This window comes from Pan paniscus, chromosome 11 (assembly GCF_029289425.2).
Source record: "Pan paniscus chromosome 11, NHGRI_mPanPan1-v2.0_pri, whole genome shotgun sequence".
NCBI classification, from domain to species: Eukaryota; Metazoa; Chordata; class Mammalia; order Primates; family Hominidae; genus Pan; species Pan paniscus.
Genome location: NC_073260.2, coordinates 11,064,403 through 11,082,449, shown reverse-complemented (window position 1 = coordinate 11,082,449; position 18,047 = coordinate 11,064,403). Strand labels below are relative to the sequence as shown.

Here is an 18,047-nt window from a genome sequence, read left to right as displayed (position 1 = left end):
ATGGTGCAACATCTGTAATCCCAGCTACTTGGGAGGCTGAGGCATGAAAATCACTTGAACCCGGAAGGGGGAGGTTGCAGTGAGCCAAGATCACACCACTGCACTCCAGGAGAAAGAGCAAGACTCTTTCTCAAAAACAAAAACAAAACAGCAAGAAGGAAATACGGGGATCTAGGCCTTTGTTTCCAGAATAGAGGGACCTGGGCTGGCACAGAATCTCAGAGCATTAGGAAACAGGCTGAAGACCCCCTAATCCACTGGACCATTGGCAGAGCAAAAGCCAAATGCTTTTGGCTGCAGGTCACCTCTAAGCCTGTGCTCCCCAGCCGTACCACTCAGCGTCTCCTCTGAGCTGGCAAGGTGAGTCACAGCACCTGGACAGACCTGATCAACTGGAGGGTAACAGGTATGAGACTGGACAACTCTCTAACAGCAGCCAAGGCTGCTCTGTCTCAGTCCCTCTCCCCATACCCATCTCCAACAGGATCAGGCTCTATTCGTGCCCTGCTCCTCTGGCTTGGCAGGAAGGAGTCCCCCAGGTGAGTTAGAGATGGAAGAAATGCCAAATCACAGCCAGAGGAGGTTGTCTCCCAGCCCTGTGTACCTCCATGCCCTGCCCCCCACCAGGCTCCCTGTGTTCCTGAAAGGTGCTCTGTGAGTTCACACTCTGGCCACGGCCTCACCGCTCCCCCTGCCTCCCCCACTCCCCATATGGATTAATGTTACCCACCTTTAATCTTCAAGCCAGCTTCAAATGCCACCTTCTCCAGCCTGGAGTCCATTTGGAACCAACCTCCCCCCGAGCTGAGCATTTGGAATGTTCCAAAATTCTCTCTTGCCTCCTTCAGAGGAGTCTGCCTCCCTCGGTGTGCAGCCTACCTTGTTCATCTATTTTCTCCACTGTTTATTTATCAAAGTGCCTTTGTTGTCAAGAGCCCAATGAATATGGCTAAATGTCCATTTGGAGAGATTAGGGGCAGAACGTCTTGGTCACTCATCTGTTTGGTTAACCTCACAACTTTTACAGTTAGTTCCTCTGAAAAAATAGCTTCAATCCTTCCAACTATAATGTGAACTCATTTTCTTTTAACCCTTTGTTCCCTACTCTTAAACCAAAGTGAATTAATTTAAAAAAAAAAAAAAAACACTAACTTCTAGGTGGTTTACTGATCTTTGCCTTTAGGGCAAAACCTAAAGGTCTGTTGGTTTTTTTGTGTTTTTTTTTTTTTTTCATCTCTCCTAGTCTGAGAGTACCCACACTGGGCATTCAAAAGCCCAAATCCCAGAATCCCAGGCTGGGAGCAGTGGCTCACGCCTGTAATCCCAGCACTTTGGGAGGCCAAGGTGGGTGGACCACTTGAGGTCAGGAGTTCAAGACCAGCCTGGTCAACATGGTGAAACCCCATCTCTACTAAAAATACAAAAATGAGCCAGACATGGTGGCAGGCACCTGAAATCCCAGCTACTCAGGAGGCTGAGGCAGGAGAATCACTTGAACCCAGGAGGCAGAGGTTGCAGTGAGCCAAGATTGTGCCACTGCACTCCAGCCTGGGCAGTGAGACTCCGTCTCTGAAAAAAAAAAGAAGAAAAAAAAAAAGCCCCAAATCCCACACACCTGCTCTGAAAGTTATTCCCAAATTACCTTTAAACTTTTAAACTTTAAGATATGTCTCACCTTCTCCAAGATGATAAAAGATTTGGGGGAAGAATAAAAACCCAATCAATCAAGCAGGTGAAGAAGCGGACATAAACAGGCGGAAGGTTAATGGCAGCAACATAAAATAAGCCAGAGGCAAAGTATCCCCCAAACCAGAGAAGCCTCAGGGGCATGCACAGCTGGAGAGAGCAAGCCAGAGAGGGGTCTCGGCACTGCCTCACCTTCCACTTGTCCAATGGGGGGAGCGCTACCCCATTGGAACGGTTAAGGTCGGACACCAGCACCTTCAGAATGTCCTGAATCTACAGGAGGCGAAAAGGGAAAAACAAGGGCAGGGGGAGAAAGGTAGAAGTGGCTTAGAGAGAGGCAAGAAAGTCAGGGAAGGAGGAAGATGTGGGTTCAGGGAAATGAAATAAGAAGAGTGGAGGAGATCAATACCATGGCCTGTGCCATCCTTCCAAATGGCCACCTGCTGCCTTGCCAGGGGCAGAAACAAATAGATGGAAAAGTCCCCTGAACGATGCAGTCACACAGAGTAGAGTCACCTGACCAATGCAGCTCTTAATATCCTGTTTGGACCCTTCTCCTTAGGCCCAGGATGTGGGCAATGAATCTAGTAGAACTACAAACCTCCACCTCCATTTTAAAAACCAGACTTCTGAGTAAGGGTTCACTTGAACAAAGGGGGCTCCAGCTAAAAAACAAGTTTGAAAGACACTGATCTTATCCAATGTCACCTCACAGAGGAGGAAACTGAGGCCCAGGGGAAGAAGTGGTTTTTCTGTGGTCACGCAGCAAGCTGGTGGCAAAGATGAACTCAAAAGTTAGATCTTCCCCTAATCCTAGCACCTGGGACTCTCCTCACCACACCCTGGGGCCCTTTCAGTGACTCCTAAAGGGATAGCCTGATGGCAAGTAGCTGTTCTCATTGGCCTGGCTTCCCTTTGAGACTGGAGATGAGGAAAATGAAGCAGCAACTACCATTTCCTGGGTGTCCTGGGTGTTTAGGACAGCAGGCCCTGTACTAGGGATTAACATAAAAACAACAATAACAAATCTCATTTAAACTTCACAAGTGTAAGTAAAACAATACTTTATAGTTGTGAAAAGAGAGGCCCAAAAAGCTCAAGCAATTTGCCCTAAATCACATCCCTAGCAGATGGACAGGTAGGATACAAACCCAGAACTCTTCATCAGTACCCGACAGTTCTTCCACAATCATAACAATTACCCTCTACTGCCCCTTGGGCCCCCTGTCCCCAGGAGCCTGGCCATCCAAGACTCACATCCTCAGGTGAGTGGCAACCACCAGAAGTGGCTGTCTCAGGGTTACTGCCATTTTTTATTTTCTTCTTCTTTTTCGCTCCTGTAGGAACACCAGGGCTATTCCTCTGCTGATATTCTCTCAACTGTGGAAAAGAAGAGCAATAATACTCATGAGATCTACAAGCCCCCACAGTTACATCCTACTTTACAATTTTTCCAAAATACTCTTATATACCATCTGATTTAATGCCACTAACAACTCCACAAGTTCTTGTCACAATCACTTAGTGACTGAGAGGGATTGATACCATGGCTTAAAAAAGGCAAGAATTGAACTTAAACTCAGTCTTCTGACTCCAAGCTCTGGGGTTTTGCCACAAATCAGCAGCTGCCAGGGGCCAAAACCAGAGGCAGAGGTACTTTTCTACCTCTCATCCCAGAAACGGGATGAGAACACTTAGGGGATTGGGTCCTAAGATCAAAAGCTGGTTTCACGCACTAATTACGGTTCCGAGGGGGACTGCGACATCACTACATTCCACTCCACCAAGGAGAATTCAAATATGAGGTGGAGAAGTCAAGCCTGGAGTCCCAGCTACCTGGGAGGCTAAGGCAGGAGGATTACTTAAGGCCAGGAGTTCAAGGTCAGCCTGGGCAACACAGTGACACCCCCTCTCTAAAAATAAATATGTATCTTAAAATGTGGGCCGGAACATTAAGTCGGCAGGAACTGTACACCGTGTGGTTTAGAGTCATACATCCTCACACGTTAATATTAAGAAATGCACCAATGCCTCTCAAACTTTTACATCAATGTATCCTCATGGCAGAAGGCAGCCTTTCTGTTGAACCTGGGAATTTAACAGAAAGAGGACAACCCAAGCCTCATTTCAGAGAAAAGTCTGGTATATTCTTAGAAATTTATGTGACTGTCATCCCTAAGTACATTAATGTTTTTTCTCTCTCAAGAGAATAAAGGGAAACTGATGCTTCAGAAAGATGCCCCGTATTTATCCTGTGGCACTCCAAGTACCCCAGGTTGAGATGATATGAGGAAGATTCAAGCTGTCAAGTTCAGTTTCCCAAGACCTGTTCCACAGAAGATAAGCAGATCTCATTCCAGAGACCACTGAAGGGCACTCTGGTCCCAGAACCATGGAGAATTCGAATATGAGGTGGAGAAGTCAGAAAAAAATGTTAAAGTCTCTCTGGAGAGTAGAAGCCTGGGGGAAAACCAAACCAATCCCGTTCTCACATTGCCACCCAGAGATACTGCCAATGTTTTGAGTTCACGGGTGAAGTGTAGGCTTTTCACACTGTCAATGTCTATGTTAAGGGTGTAAGGCAGCCTGAAACCTCTCCCTCCTAGGTCCCATAGTCCCCAATCCCCTTCCAGCTGGAAATTTATGCTGTGACCAGAGGAACCAGAAGCGGGATGAGAACACTTAGGGGACTGGGTCCTAAGATCAAAGACTGGTCTCGCGCAACTAATTACGGTTCCGAGGGGGATTGTGACGTCACTACATTCCACTCCTAGGGGGAACATCAGCGCGACGTCCAAGTCGCCGCTCCGCGATGGGGGAGGGGACCGCAGGGCCAGGACCCAGGTCCTTGGAGACGCGAGACCAAAGAACCCCGGGAGGTCCGGTTTGGGGCGGTAGGAGGTGAAGGTCGAGTCTAGAGCGGGGGGGCCCCGGGAATCACGGGCCCAAAGTCACTGGCGAGGGCAGGGGCTGAATTGCTGGGATCCTAGGTCCTTGGAGACGCCAGCCCAAAGAGCCCAGGGAGGTCGGACTTCGGGGGGCAGGAGGTGAGGGCCGAGTCTGGAGCGGGGAGCCCCGGGAGCACCAGCCCAAAGTCACCCGGGGGCGACTGGCGAGGGCGAGGGCTGGGCGGCTGAGGGGGCGGGGCTGACTGACAAGACTTTGGTGGGGGAGCCCGGACGCGCCGTGGGGAGCCCAGCCCGGTGTGCCTCAGGAGTGGCAGGGACTCTGGCCATGGTCCTGCCATCGGAGTGGGGCTGGGGCTGGGTCGGGGGGCCGCGACCCGGTGCACTTTACCTTTTTCTTCGCTGCGGCCAATTTGCTCTGTCGGGTTTCTTCCGACATCGCGGGGCGGGGAGGGAGGCGGGGTTGGGGCCACATCAGCGCGATCCCGGCAACCACTGCGGAAGTCAGTCAGCCACCGCGCAGCTGTGCTACGGAGCCAGAGGAGGCGTAACCAGGGCGATACTAGAGCGCAGAATGGGGGCGTGGCCTCAAAGATCAAAGCCCATTGGTCAATGAGAAATATGAAGCGGAAGGGGGCGTGGCTAGGCAGCGGCGTGGCCAGAGGGACCTGTGGCGTCACAACAAAAGCTGCGCACGCAACCGCTGTCCCCGCCCACCTCGGGAGAGGGGCGGGGCCGGCTTTCCTTGGGTGCGCGCGCAGCTTTCTGTGCGCCAGTTCACGCTCCGGGTCAGAGTTCCTTGTCCGGTGCACCTGAGAGGTCGCTCTCCGACTCCCGCGCTGGACCCTCTTGCGCCAGTGAACCCCCTGATCCGGGGGCCTCGGACCCCAGGGCTCAGGAGGTGGGCGAGGAAGGGACTCCACAGTTTCTTTCCTGACTCCTCACAGCCCTGCCCCAGACTCTCCCTTCCCAGAAATCACCTCCAAAGACTCCCATCCAGTGCTCCAGACAACCCCCGTCTCAGAACGCCCCCTTCCTAGAGGGTCTCTACCCTGATCCTGAGAGCGTGTCTGCCCCCTTTCCAGATGGATCCAGTCCCTGGCGCTCCTACTTCCCAACTGCTCCTCCTCCCGCATCCCCACAGTACCCCGTCCTCACAGCGGGCTGTGGGTCCAATCAGACTTTCCCCTCGGATTCCTCTCTAGGACTGAACCAAGACTTACCCGAAGTTGCCGCGGGGCCTTCCGATCCCCTGTGAGTATTTCTTCCCCCACACCCCCTTTCCCATCCTCGACCTTCCCTCGTGCGCTCCCAGCCCCCCTCCCCATCCCAACAGCAGCCAATCCCCGCTTGGCCCTCTTCCATATCTTCTCCCAGTCGACTGAGAACCTCCAGGTCATTCCCGAATCCCTCCCCTTCCTTTCCTCATGCCCGCCAGTCTTCAAAGAAGTGTTATCCTGTCCTGTCCTCGGCTAACTCCTCTCCCTCCCCATCCTGTCTCCTGGCTCCTCAGATGCCTTTCACTCCAGTCCAGCACCAGCCATCTCTCCTCCTCGCTCTTTTCACCCCTCACCCAGCCCTGCCTTTAAACAAACCCATAGCTCCCCAGTCAGGAAAATGCTTGGCGTTCACCCTGGCCACTCCTTTCGTTGCTAATAGTCTCTCCTCTTCGCTGGCAAGCCACCCCCAAAACGCAGCCTCCTCCTCCTCTCATCCCCCAGATGGAGTTGCCACTACAACTACCACCACTCTTAAGGTAGATCGTGAGGGCCGGGTGCAGTGGCTCACACCTGTAATCCCAGCACTTTGGGAGGCCGAGGCGGGCAGATCAGTTGAGGTCAGGAGTTCAAGACCAGCCTGCCCAACATGGTGAAACCCTGTCTCTACTAAAAATACAAAAAAATCAGCCGAGCGTGGTGGTGCAGGCCTGTAATCCCAACTACTCAGGAGGCTGAGGCAGGAGAATTGCTTGAACCCGGAAGGTGGAGGTTGCAGTAAGCCGAGATTGCACCACTGCACTCCAGCCTGGACAACAGAGCTAGACAAGTCTCAAAAACAAAAAAGAAGTTAGATCGAGAAAGACTTGGTATTTGTTCATTGATTTAGCAACTGCTGCAATGCAGGTGTATGCCAGATAGCCCCCTGCCCTCCAGGAGCCACAGGCAAAAAAATAATTCCAGGACAAGTATGCACATGGTTCTGAGATGGGGAGCCCAGGCTTGGGCTTGCAAAGAGGGCTCTCCAGAGATGGCAGGGTCAGAGGCAAGGCCTGAAGGGCAACTCACAGTGAGCTCAGATGACGATGACGGGGTGGCAGCCATAGTTTGCCAAAAGCACTGGGCTGATTGAGCTTCTCTCTGCAAGTGGGTTGGTATCCACTGTCTTTGACCATGCGGTAACTCACTACAGATCATGCCTTTCTCATTCATGCTAATTCATTCCTTCTTTTTTTTTTTTTTTTTTTTTTTTTGAGACACAGTCTCACTCTGTCGCCCGGGCTGGAGTGCAATGGCGTGATCTGGGCTCACTGTAACCTCTGCCTCCCGGGCCCAACCCATCCTCTTGCCTCAGCGTCCCAAATAGCTGGAACCACAGTTGTGTGCCATGACGCCTGGCTAATTTTTTTGTATTTTCAGTAGAGACAAATTTTCGCCATGTTGCCCAGGCTGGTCTCAAACTCGTGAGCTCAAAGCAACCTGCCCGCCTCGGCCTCCCGAAGTGCTGGGATTACAGGCATGAGCCACCATGCCCAGCTTCCATTCCTTCCATTTTTAAAAACAACGCTCGACCAGGCACAGTGACTCACGCCTATAATCCCAGCACTTTGGGAGGCTAAGGTGAGTGGATCACCTGAGGTCAGGAGTTTGACCAGTCTGCCCAACATGGTGAAGCCCCGTCTCTACTAAAAATACAAAAATTAGCCGAGCATAGTGGTACATGCCTGTAATCCCAGCTACTTGGGAGACTGAGGCAGGAGAATCGCTTGAACCCAGGGGGTGGAGGTTGCAGTGAGCCGAGATCACCCTGCACTCCAGCCTGGGCAACAGAGCGAAACTCCATCTCAAAAAAAAAAAAAAGGAGGCTCTATTGAGCACTGTCCCATCAGCTTACTTTACATGCATCATCTTTCCAGTTCCTTCCAGCAACCTTTGAGAAGACGCTTTACTGTCCCCATGTTGAGGTGAGGCCTGTGAGTTCCAGAGAGATGAATATAGCCAGGACGTGGCAGAGCTGGGGGCTTTAAACTGAGAAACTGAGTTGTTTTTTTGTTTTTTGTTTTTATTTTTATTTGAGACGGAATCTTGCTCTGTCGCCCAGGCTGGAATGCAATGACACGATCTTGGCTCACTGCAACCTCTGCCTCCCAGGTTCAAGTGATTCTCCTGCCTCAGCCTCCCTAGTAGCTGGGATTACAGGTGCCCGCCACCATGCCCGGCTAATTTTTATATTTTTAGTAGAGACAGGGTTTTGCCATGTTGGCCAGGCTGGTCTCAAACTCCTGACCTCAGTGATCCACCCGCCTCAGCCTCCCAAAGTGCTGGGATTACAGGCATGAGCCACCGCGCCTGGGCTTGAACTGAACTCTTAAGCGGTACCTTGGGCTTGCTCCTCTCTGGGCCTATTTGCAGGAGCACCCTCCTGACCTCTCCTGCCTCTTTTTCTGTGCCCGCTCGGCTGGCTCCTTTGCTTCCTGCCACTCCTGAGGTAAATGTGGGCATTTCTGTAGGATCCAGCCCTACGGGGCTTGGTGGGTGTTCTCCCCGTGTGCGGAGACGAGAGATTGTAAGAAATAAAGACACAAGACAAAGAGATAAAGAGAAAACCGCTGGGCCCAGGGGACCACTACCACCAAGACGTGGAGACCGGTAGTGGCCCAGAATGGCTGGGCGCGCTGATATTTACTGCATACAAAACAAGGGGGGCAGGGTAAGGAAGGTGAGTCGTCCAAGTGATTGATAAGATCAAGCAAGTCACGTGATCATGGGCCAGTGGGCCCTTCCCTTCTAGGTAGCCAAAGAAGAGAGGGAAGGCAGCATACGTCAGCATTTTCTTCTATGCACTTATCAGAAAGATCAAAGACTTTAAGACTTTCACTATTTCTTCTACCACTATCTACTATGAACTTCAAAGAGAAACCAGGAGTATGGGAGGAACATGAAAGTGGACAAGGAGCGTGACCATTGAAGCACAGCCCCACAGGGAGAGGTTTAGGCCTCCGGATGACTGCGGGCCGGCCTGGATAATATCCAGCCTCCCACAAGAAGCTGGTGGAGCAGAGTGTTTCCTGACTCCTCCAAGGAAAGGAGACTCCCTTTCACGGTCTGCTAAGTAACGGGTGCCTTCCCAGACACTGGCATTACCGCTTGACCAAGGAGCCCTCAAGCGGCCCTTATGCAGGTGTGACAGAGGGCTCACCTCTTGCCTTCTAGGTCACTTCTCACAATGTTCCTTCAGCACCTGACCCTATACTTGCCGGTTATTCTTAGGTTATATTAGTAGTGCAACAAGGAGTAATATTAAAAGCTAATGATTAATAGTGTTTATACTAATGATTGATAATTGTCCATGATCATCTCTATATCTAATTTGTGTTGCGACTATTCTTATTCTAACTATTTTCTTTATTATACTGAAACAGTTTGTGCCTTCAGTCTCTTGCCTCAGCACCTGGGTAATCCTTCGCCCACACATTTCCGGGTGGCTCTGCTCTTCCTCTTGCCATTCTCTTTCTACACACCTGCTCCAAGGTCTGACTCCCACTCCCTCAGCCCACCCCAGTGCCCACAACCCTCCTATCTCTCTCCAGCCCTGACCTTTCTTGGGACACCCAGAGCTGCCTGCAGAATCTTTGCCTTCCCACTTGCCAAGTCTGAAATCACACTCAGCCTCCTAACCAGGACCACAAACCAACTCCTCCAACTGCCCTTGCATCATCAAAGGAACCCCAAGCTCTTGAAGTGGGCTCTGCCTCTTCTCCTTTCTAATAGCACTACTCATGGTTGCATCTGTTCTTTTTTAAAAAAAAAAAAAACAAAACAAAACAGAGTCTCGCTCTGCCACCCAGGCTGGAATGCTGGAGTGCAGTGGTGCGATCTCGGCTCACTGCAACCGCTGCCTCCAGGGTTCAAGCGATTCGCCTACCTCAGCCTCCCGACTAGCTGGGACTACAGGCGCCCGCCACCACGCCCAGCTAATTTTTTGTATTTTTAGTAGAGACGGGGTTTCACCATGTTACCCAGGATGGTCTTGATCTCCTGACCTCGTGATCCTCTCGCCTCCGCCTCCCAAAGTGCTGGGATTACAGGCGTGAGCCACCATGCCCGGTCGCATTTGTTCTTTTTCACACCACTATCCCCTCACTCACCCATTCACACACGTGGAAACCACTTTCATTCCCCCGAACACATGTGCTGTCTCCTGCCTTAAGGCATTCAGATACACATTCACCCCTGGGTATCCATGGAGATTGCTGCCAGGATCCCCATGGAGTAATGACCAGAAAAAAAAAGGCTACATGTTCAATACAGATTCAACCATGCTTTTTTTTTTTTTTTTTTTTTGAGACAGAGTCTCGCTCTGTCACCCAGGCTGGCGTGCAATGGTGTGATGTTGGCTCACCACAACCTCCACCTCCCAGGTTCAAGGGATTCTCCTGCCTCAGCCCCCCAAGTAGCTGGGACTATAGGTGCGCACCACCATGCCTGGCTAATTTTTGTATTTTCAGTAGAGACAGGGTTTCACTATGTTGGCCAGGCTGGTCTCGAACTACTGACCTCGTTATCTGCCTGCCTTGGCCTCCCAAAGTGCTGGGATTACAGGTGTGAGTCACTGCACCTGGCCAACCATGCTTTTTTTCATCAGATATTTTCATTGTGAAACCCACTGATACAGAGGGCCAACTCTTTTGTCCCCTTTGTCTGCAATACTTTCTTCCACCTTTCTGCCAAGCTAAAGCCTGCTCATCCTTTAAAATTTAGCTTCCTCAGAGAAGCCTTATCCCCACTTCTGGGTCAGTCCAGTTGCCCTGTTAGACTCTCCCATAGCACACTGTACTTCAACTTCAAAGCATTTTTCAGACTTATAATTCGTTTATTGGTTACTTCATTCATTGATAAATATTAATATTGAGTGTCTACTATGTGCCATGTACTGTTGTAGACACTACGCAATCAGCAGTAAACAAAAGTCCCTTCCCTCATGGAGCTTACACTTCAGTGATGTAAAGCAATGTAAGGCAATGAAAATAATGAAATGCATAACTTGTCGGGTGACGAAAAATGCTATAAAACATCAGGAGGCCAGGTGCGGTGGCTCATGTTTGCAGTCCTAACACTGGGAGGCCAAGGTGTGAGGATTGCTCCAGCCCAGGGTTTGAGAACAAACTGGGTGACATAGCAAGACCCCATCTCTACAAAAAAATTAAATTTTTCAAAAAAATTCGCTGAGTGTGATGGCACATGCCTGTTGTGCTACTCAGGAGGCTAGAGTGGGAGGATTGCTTAAGCCCAGAAAGTTGAGGCTACAGTGAGGTGTGATTGTGCTACCGCACTCCAGCATGGATGACAGAGCGAGACAGACCCCATCTTAAAAGAAAAATTAAATTTAAAAAAGGCCGGGCGCGGTGGCTCACGCCTGTAATCCCAGCACTTTGGGAGGCTGAGGTGGGCGGATCACGATGTCAGGAGCTTGAGACCAGCCTGACCAACATGGTGAAACCTTGTCTCTACTAAAAATGGAAAAATTAGCCGAGTGTGGTGACATGCGCCTGTAATCCCAGCTACTCAGGAGGCTGAGGCAGGAAAATCGCTTGAATCCGGGAGGCGGAGGTTGCAGTGAGCTGAGATTGTGCCACAGCACTCCAGCCTGGGCGACAACATGAGAACTGTCTCAAAAAAAAAAAGAAAAATTAAATTTCAAAAAATATTAAAAATCAGGAAAAAGGGATAGTGAGTGATTGAGATGTTACTGTTGTAGACAGGGCTGTCAGAGAGGGCCTTTCTGATGGGGCGATATGTAAGTAGAGCTTTAACTGGAAGCATCTGGAGGAAGAACTTCATCGTTGGGCGCTTTCTCTTTGGGGCTAGGCTATGCCTTCTATGAGAGCAGTGGGCTGGGCTTGATGTCTCATTCATTGCTGCGCTCCTGGACCCTTTGTCAGTTCCTGGCAGAGAGTGCTCACTCATTCCTCTGAGTGACTGGTTACAAGCCACTAACCTAAAACCAGGAAGACCGTCTTCCTCGGTCTCTTCTTGTATCATGTGTAGACAGCTCATCCAACATACATTTCCTGAAGATTGGCTGTGTACTAGGCACTGGCCTTCACAGCTTCTACAGGCAGAAAGGGCAAAGATGAAAGCCCCAAGGAAGGGTTTTATCCAATGAGATTATAAACCCAGTGACAGATGGGCACGGTGGCTCACGCCTGTAATCCCAGCACCTGGGGAGGCCGAGGCGGGCAGATCACTTGAGGTCAGGAGTTTGAGACCAGCCTGGTCAACATGGCAAAAACCCTGTCTCTACTAAAAATACAAAAATTAGGCCGGGAGCAGTGGCTCACACCTGTAATCCCAGCACTTTGGGAGGCCGAGGTGGGTGGATCACCTGAGGTCAGGAGTTCGAGACCAGCCTGGCCAACATGGTGAAACCCTGTCTCTACTAAAAATACAAAAAAAAAAAAAAAAAATTAGCCAGGCGTGGTGGTGGGCGTCTGTAATCCCAGCTACTCAGGAGGCTGAGGCAGGAGAATTGCTTGAACCTGGGAGGCAGAGGTTGCAGTGAGCTGAGATTGCGCCATTGCACTCCAGCCTGGACAACAAGAGTGAAACTCTGTTTTAAAAAAAAAATACAAAAATTAGCTGGGCATGGTGGTGTGCACCTGTAATCCCAGCTATTCAGGAAGCTGAGGCAGGAGAATTACTTGAACCCGGGAGGCGGAGGTTGCAGTGAGCCAGAATCATGCCACTGCGCTCCAGCCTGGGCGACAGAGTGAGACTCCGTCTCAAAAAACAACAACAACAACAACAACCAGTGACATTGTAAATGGGAAGAGAGCCCAAGACAGACCTGGAGCAGATTCTCTGGGGTCAGACTGGGGACAAGGGCAGGCCCATTAGTTAGGATTGGGTTTGACTAGGAGTGAAAGAAAACCTCAAATAACAGTGGTTTAAACAGTTCATTGGCACCCAGGCCTCCATCTGGTTCCACCACATCTTCAGTGTATGACTTGTACCTTATCATCCAAGATAGCTGCTCAGCTCCAGCACTGCATCCACATTCCAGCCAGCGGGAAGGGAGACGGCCAGAGAAAGGCATGCCCTCTTCCTGGGAGGACAATTCCCAGTCATTGGCTGGGAACAGTGGCTCATGCCTGTAATCCAAACATTGTTGGAGACTGAGGCTAGAGGATGGATCACCTAAGCCCAGGAGTTCGAGGTTGCAGTGACCTATAATCACGCCACTGCAATCCAGCCTGGGTGACAGAACAAGACCCTATTTAAAAAAAAAAAAATGTTGTGGGGTGGGGCTAGGCACAGTGGCTCACGCCTGTAATCCCAGCACTTTGGGAGACCGTGGTGGGCAGATCACGAGGTCAGGACTTCGAGACCAGCCTGGCCAATATGGTGAAACCCCATCTCTACTAAAAAATTAGCCGGGCGTGGTGGCGCATGCCTGTAGTCCCAGCTACTCGGGAGGCTGAGGCAGGAGAATCACTTGAACCTGGGAGACGGAGGTTGCAGTGAGCCAAGATCAGGTTACTGCACTCCAGTCTGGGCAACAGAGCGAGACTCCGTCTCAAAAAAAAAAAAAAAAAAAAAAAATCCCAGATGATTAAGTTCTACTTGCTGGAACTTAGTCATAGGGCCACATCTAATTCCAAGGAAGGCTTGGAAATGCAGTCTTATTGAGGGGGTTAGGGTGCCTATTAGCAAGCAGAAGCAGGGAGTGACTACTGGGGGACATGTAGGCTGTGAATTGTGGGTAACTGGTCAGTCTGGCTGATGACTTTTTCTGCCTCTCAGAGGCCATTGCCCAAGTCTGGCCAGGCTGATGGGACAAGCGAGGAGTCTCTGCACCTTGACATTCAGAAACTGAAGGAGAAGAGGCACATGCTGGACAAAGAGACCTCCCAGCTCGTATCTGAGTAAGTTTCACTGGGTTCCCCATCATGGTTAAGATAACTTTGGGCCGGGCACGGTGGTTCACGCCTGTAATCCCAGCACTTTGGGAGGCTGAGGTGGGTGGATCACTTGAGGTCAGGAGTTTGAGACCAGCCTGGCCAACATGGCAAAAACCTGTCTCTACTAAAAATACAAAAAATAGCTGGGCACGGTGGTACGCGCATGTAGTCCCAGCTACTTGGGAGGCTGAGGCAGAAGAATCGCTTAAACCTGGGAGATGGAGGTTGCAGTCAGCTGAGATCACGCCACTGCACTCCAGCCTGGGCGATGGAGTGAGAATCTGTCTTTAAAAAAAAAAAAAGATTTAACTCTCTAACTGCCCAGTAACTGAAAAACCCAGTCGCACTGGCCTAGCATAGAAATACGACTGTGCGCTACTCAGGAGGCTGAGGCAGGAGAATCGCTTGAACCTGGCAGGCAGAGGTTGCAGTGAGGCGAGATCGCGCCACTGCACTCCAGCCTGGCTACAGAGCGAGACTTGGTAAAGAAAGAGAAAGAGGGCGAGAGGGAGAGGGAGAGGAGAGGAAAGAAGAAGGAAGGAAAGAAAGGAAGGGAAAGAAGGAAAGGAGGGAAGGAAAGGGAAGGAAGGAAGGAAAGGAAGGACTGTGCTTCTGGATTCAGGACATAGCAGCAGCCTCTCAGGTAGGGAGATGCTCAGGCTGTGGGAGGGCCTGAACTAGGACTGGAAAGCTATCTGGGATGGAAGCTGTTGCTCTCCCAGTCTCCGGAGCCATGTTCTCCACCTCTGCTTCCCTCTGCACAGACTCCATTCTCTCTCTGCAGGTGGAGTTTTCAGTGTGTAGGGAAAGCTGGCTCTTGAACGCCTCCTGGAGTTCCCCACACCTCTTGTTCCAGCCACATGGCAGAGACTGAGCTGCCTTTGAATGTGCATTTCACACTTGAGGGAATCCACCTGGCTGTTTGGATCATGCGCCCATCTGCGAGTCCCTCAGCTGTGGCCAGGGTCACATGGTACCACTGTGGCTGGCGACCCCACCCTAAGGAGACAGGGCACATTTGCCAGGAGTGAGGACCTGGGAAGATCCCTGCCCTGCTGTAAGCTTCATGAGGGCAGGGCCTATCTTGCTGTCACCATATCCCTAGTACCTATCACCGAGTAGGCCATTACAGATGCCTTATTACTGTCTGAGCCTGGGGCCATCATCTGCTTTCTTAACTGGGCTGTCTTTCCCCCTCTCTCCATCGCTCATCCCAGAGGCTACAGTGTGGATGAACTGGAGGACTACATTACCCAGCTTCACGAGTATAATGACATCAAGGATGTGGGGCAGATGCTGATGGGCAAACTAGGTGAGTAGTTGGGACTCCAGAGCCACAAGCAGGCATCATAGGGTGTCGTCTCGCCTAGGGGTGTTGGGTTTTGCTCCTGGGCCTCCTAACTTGCCAACTGTCACACCTTCAGCAGTTGGCCTGCTCCTAGGCTGCCCCAGCCCCTCTCCTGACCAGCCTCTGGTCTCCCTGGCCACCTAGGTTTGTTCCTCAAGTACAGAACCTGCTTTGGAGCTACAGCCAGGTTTGAGTGGGGCTTGCCCATCTGCCAGACTGAGAACTCAGGGTCTCCCCAGTCTTCTGGGACCTACTCAGAGTGATCAAGATACCGTCCATGCCTCAAGTGGCTAGCTTGCTAAAGAGGCTGCAAGTGCAAGGGTGACCCTTTGTGTCTTAAGGAAGTATTTTGTTTCCTCCCTGAACAAAATCTTGCTATCTAGAGGGCTTTAGCCGAGGCACCAACACCTGCGTGTCATGCTGGCTAGGACAGCCTACCTTGGAGGTGAGGAAATGTGCAGGCGGCCCCTACAAACCCTTCAGTTCCATCCCCTGGCTTGGAGTGCTGGGCACTCTGATGTTCAGCAGCCAGTGACTGCTGGGGTAGTGTTCAGAGCTGGGCTGTCTGCCCAGTTGCTGCGTGAGTTTTGGCACTTGTTGCAGAAATGCCTTCAGCATCCAGGATTCCACGGCAGGGAGGGCTTCTCTGTGTTTCATTGGACAATGGGCCCCAGAGGAGGAGAGGAAAAAACTGGAGGTGGGAACTATAGATGGATGAAAAGAGCGGGGTGATCAGGGCCCAAGAAGATGGGGGTGTGAGGGGAGTGTAGCCTAGTGGTTAAGAACACAAGCTCAGCCGGGCGCAGTGGCTCACACCTGTAATCCCAGCACCGTGGGAGGCCGAGGTAAGTGGATCACCTGAGGTTGGGATTTCGAGACCAGCCTGACCAACATGGAGAAACTGTCTCTACTAAAAATATAAAATTAGCCAGGCATGGTGGCACATGTGTAATCCCAGCTATTTGGGTGGCTGAGGCAGGAGACTCGCTTGAACCCGGGAGGCAGAGGTTGTGGTGAGCTGGGATCATGCCATTGCACTCCAGCCTGGGCAACAGGAGCGAAACTCCATCTCAAAAAAAAAAAAAAAAAAGGCCGGGCTCGCTGGCTCGCACTTGTATCCCAGCAGCACTTTGGGAGGCCGAGGCGGGTGAATGACAAGGTCAGGAGTTCAAGACCAGCCTGGCCAACACAGTGAAACCCTGTCTCTACTGAAAATACAAAAATTAGCTAGGTGTGGTGGCACATGCCTGTAATCCCAGCTACTCAGGAGGCTGAGGCAGGAGAATCGCTTGAACCCAGGAAACCAGGAAGCGGAGGTTACGGTGAGCCGAGATCACACCACTATACTCCAGCCTGGGCGACAGAGCCAGACTCCATCTCAAAAAACAAAAAAAAGAAAGAAAAAGAACACAAGCTCTTAGTAGCGAGAATCAGCATGAGGCCTGTCACTTCCAGGTCATATGACCTGGAGCCAGTGGCCTATCCCTTTTTTTTTTTTTTTTTTTTTTTTTCGTTAGACTGGGTCTCACTGTGTCACCCAGGTTGGAGTGCAGTGGCGTGATCTCGGCTCCCTGCAACCTCCGCCTCCCAGGTTCAAGTGATTCTATTCAAGTGATTCTAGTGCCTCAGCCTCCTGAGTAGCTGGGACTGCAGGCATCCGCCACCACGCCCGGCTAATTTTTGTATTTTTAGTAGAGACAGGGTTTCGCCATGTTGGCCAGGCTGGTCTTGAACTCCTGACCCCAAGTGATCCACCCACCTTGGCCTCCCAAAGTGCTGAGATTATAGGCTGAGCCACCGCACCTGGCATCCTTTTTGTTTATTCAGTGAACATTTACTGAGCAGCTGCTCTATGCCCAGCACTCTACAGAGTGCTGAGGACACTTGGGTGAACCAGACTTAAAGTCTCTTGCTCTCATGTGGTTTGTTTTCCTGTTAGGGGTGGAGGAATGCCCAGGAAGTCAGTGGACTCAGCAGTTAATTACAAAATGTGTTAGGTGCTATGAAGGTGACAAAGGGCAGAGATGGGGAGAATATTGAGGTATGAACAGGGGGGCGGTGGGGGTAAGATAGGTGTTCAGGGGAGGCCTCTGAGGAGAACCCTTCCTCAGGAGAAAGGACCAGTCTTTGTGGAGAACAGAGGAGGAATAGCATCATGGAGGCTGCAGAGGGGCAAACTCGAGCAGTGGGCCATACTGAGGAGTCTGGAATGTTCAGCAGGCACAGCATACAATCAGCTTACATTTGAAGCAGATGAATCCAGCAGCTCTGTGTGGAGAATGGAATCGAGGAAGCTCTGTTTCATTCCTCTGCAAAATGGGGTGAGGGTCCAAGGAGTCCTTGTAGGTCCATTGTTGAATACAGTGGCTGGCACATGGCAGAGCTCCAGCGTGGCCAGGCGGGGCCCGTGGGGGACAGCCTGGAAGGAGTAGCAGGGAGCTTACCTCGGCCAGTTAGGCAAGGCACAAGTGTGGGGACTGGCTTGAAGCCAGAGGTGGTCCTGGGTGGGTCAGGGCAGTGACACTGGCTCGGGGCATTGGCTGTACTCCCTCCCACCTCTCCCCACTGCACATTCAGCCTGCCTTCCTTCCTTTCAGCTGTGATCCGAGGTGTCACCACCAAAGAGTTGTATCCAGAGTTTGGGCTGGACATGAATGACTGAGCAGGCTCATCGCCCCTTGTCCACAGCTCCCAGGGACAGAAGGGTGTGGACATGATAAACACTTGAGAGCCCAACCAGCACACCTACAGAGTTTCCAACGAGAAAATGCCAGAAGCACTTTTCTAGAGAGCCCAAGCCCAATCAGGAGGAGGCTAGAGAAGAGGCGGGCAGGGAGGAAGGGGCGTTCCCAGGTTCCTGAAATGTCGCAGTGATACTTGTATAGGGGTACATGTACTTTATTTGTCAATAAACGTAACTGTACACTGA

General features: G+C 51.2%; 2 protein-coding genes across 5 annotated transcripts in view; one reads left to right on the top strand and one right to left on the bottom strand.

Annotated features, from left to right (window-relative positions):
• GOLGA2 (golgin A2) overlaps window positions 1–5,139 on the bottom strand; it is a 19,450-nt gene extending 14,311 nt beyond the window's left edge. For 2 of the 4 annotated variants that reach the window (XM_008975839.4, XM_008975840.4), the window contains exons 1-3: window positions 4,984–5,139; window positions 2,944–3,066; window positions 1,879–1,959 (exon numbers count right to left, since the gene is read on the bottom strand). In XM_008975839.4, the coding sequence (XP_008974087.3) occupies window positions 1,879–1,959; window positions 2,944–3,066; window positions 4,984–5,067 (288 nt within the window). In that variant the 5' untranslated portion in view covers window positions 5,068–5,139. The remainder of the gene's footprint in view (window positions 1–1,878; window positions 1,960–2,943; window positions 3,067–4,983) is intronic. The other 2 variants (XM_003822320.6, XM_055117172.2) reach the window with 1 other exon arrangement.
• SWI5 (SWI5 homologous recombination repair protein) lies at window positions 4,446–18,047 on the top strand. The gene is made up of 5 exons (XM_063594182.1): window positions 4,446–4,587; window positions 5,678–5,846; window positions 13,613–13,734; window positions 14,988–15,082; window positions 17,716–18,047. Exons 1-5 carry the CDS (start codon window positions 4,499–4,501, stop codon window positions 17,778–17,780), a joined length of 540 nt encoding a protein of 179 aa, XP_063450252.1. The 5' UTR covers window positions 4,446–4,498; the 3' UTR covers window positions 17,781–18,047.

Coding starts and splice junctions, on each gene's coding strand:
- SWI5 (XM_063594182.1), top strand. CDS start 4,499: ATGGGGGAGGGGACCGCAGGGCCAGGACCCAGGTCCTTGGAGACGCGA. Junction 5,847..13,612: donor GCGGGGCCTTCCGATCCCCT/GTGAGTATTTCT, acceptor TCTGCCTCTCAG/AGGCCATTGCCCAAGTCTGG. Junction 13,735..14,987: donor ACCTCCCAGCTCGTATCTGA/GTAAGTTTCACT, acceptor CGCTCATCCCAG/AGGCTACAGTGTGGATGAAC.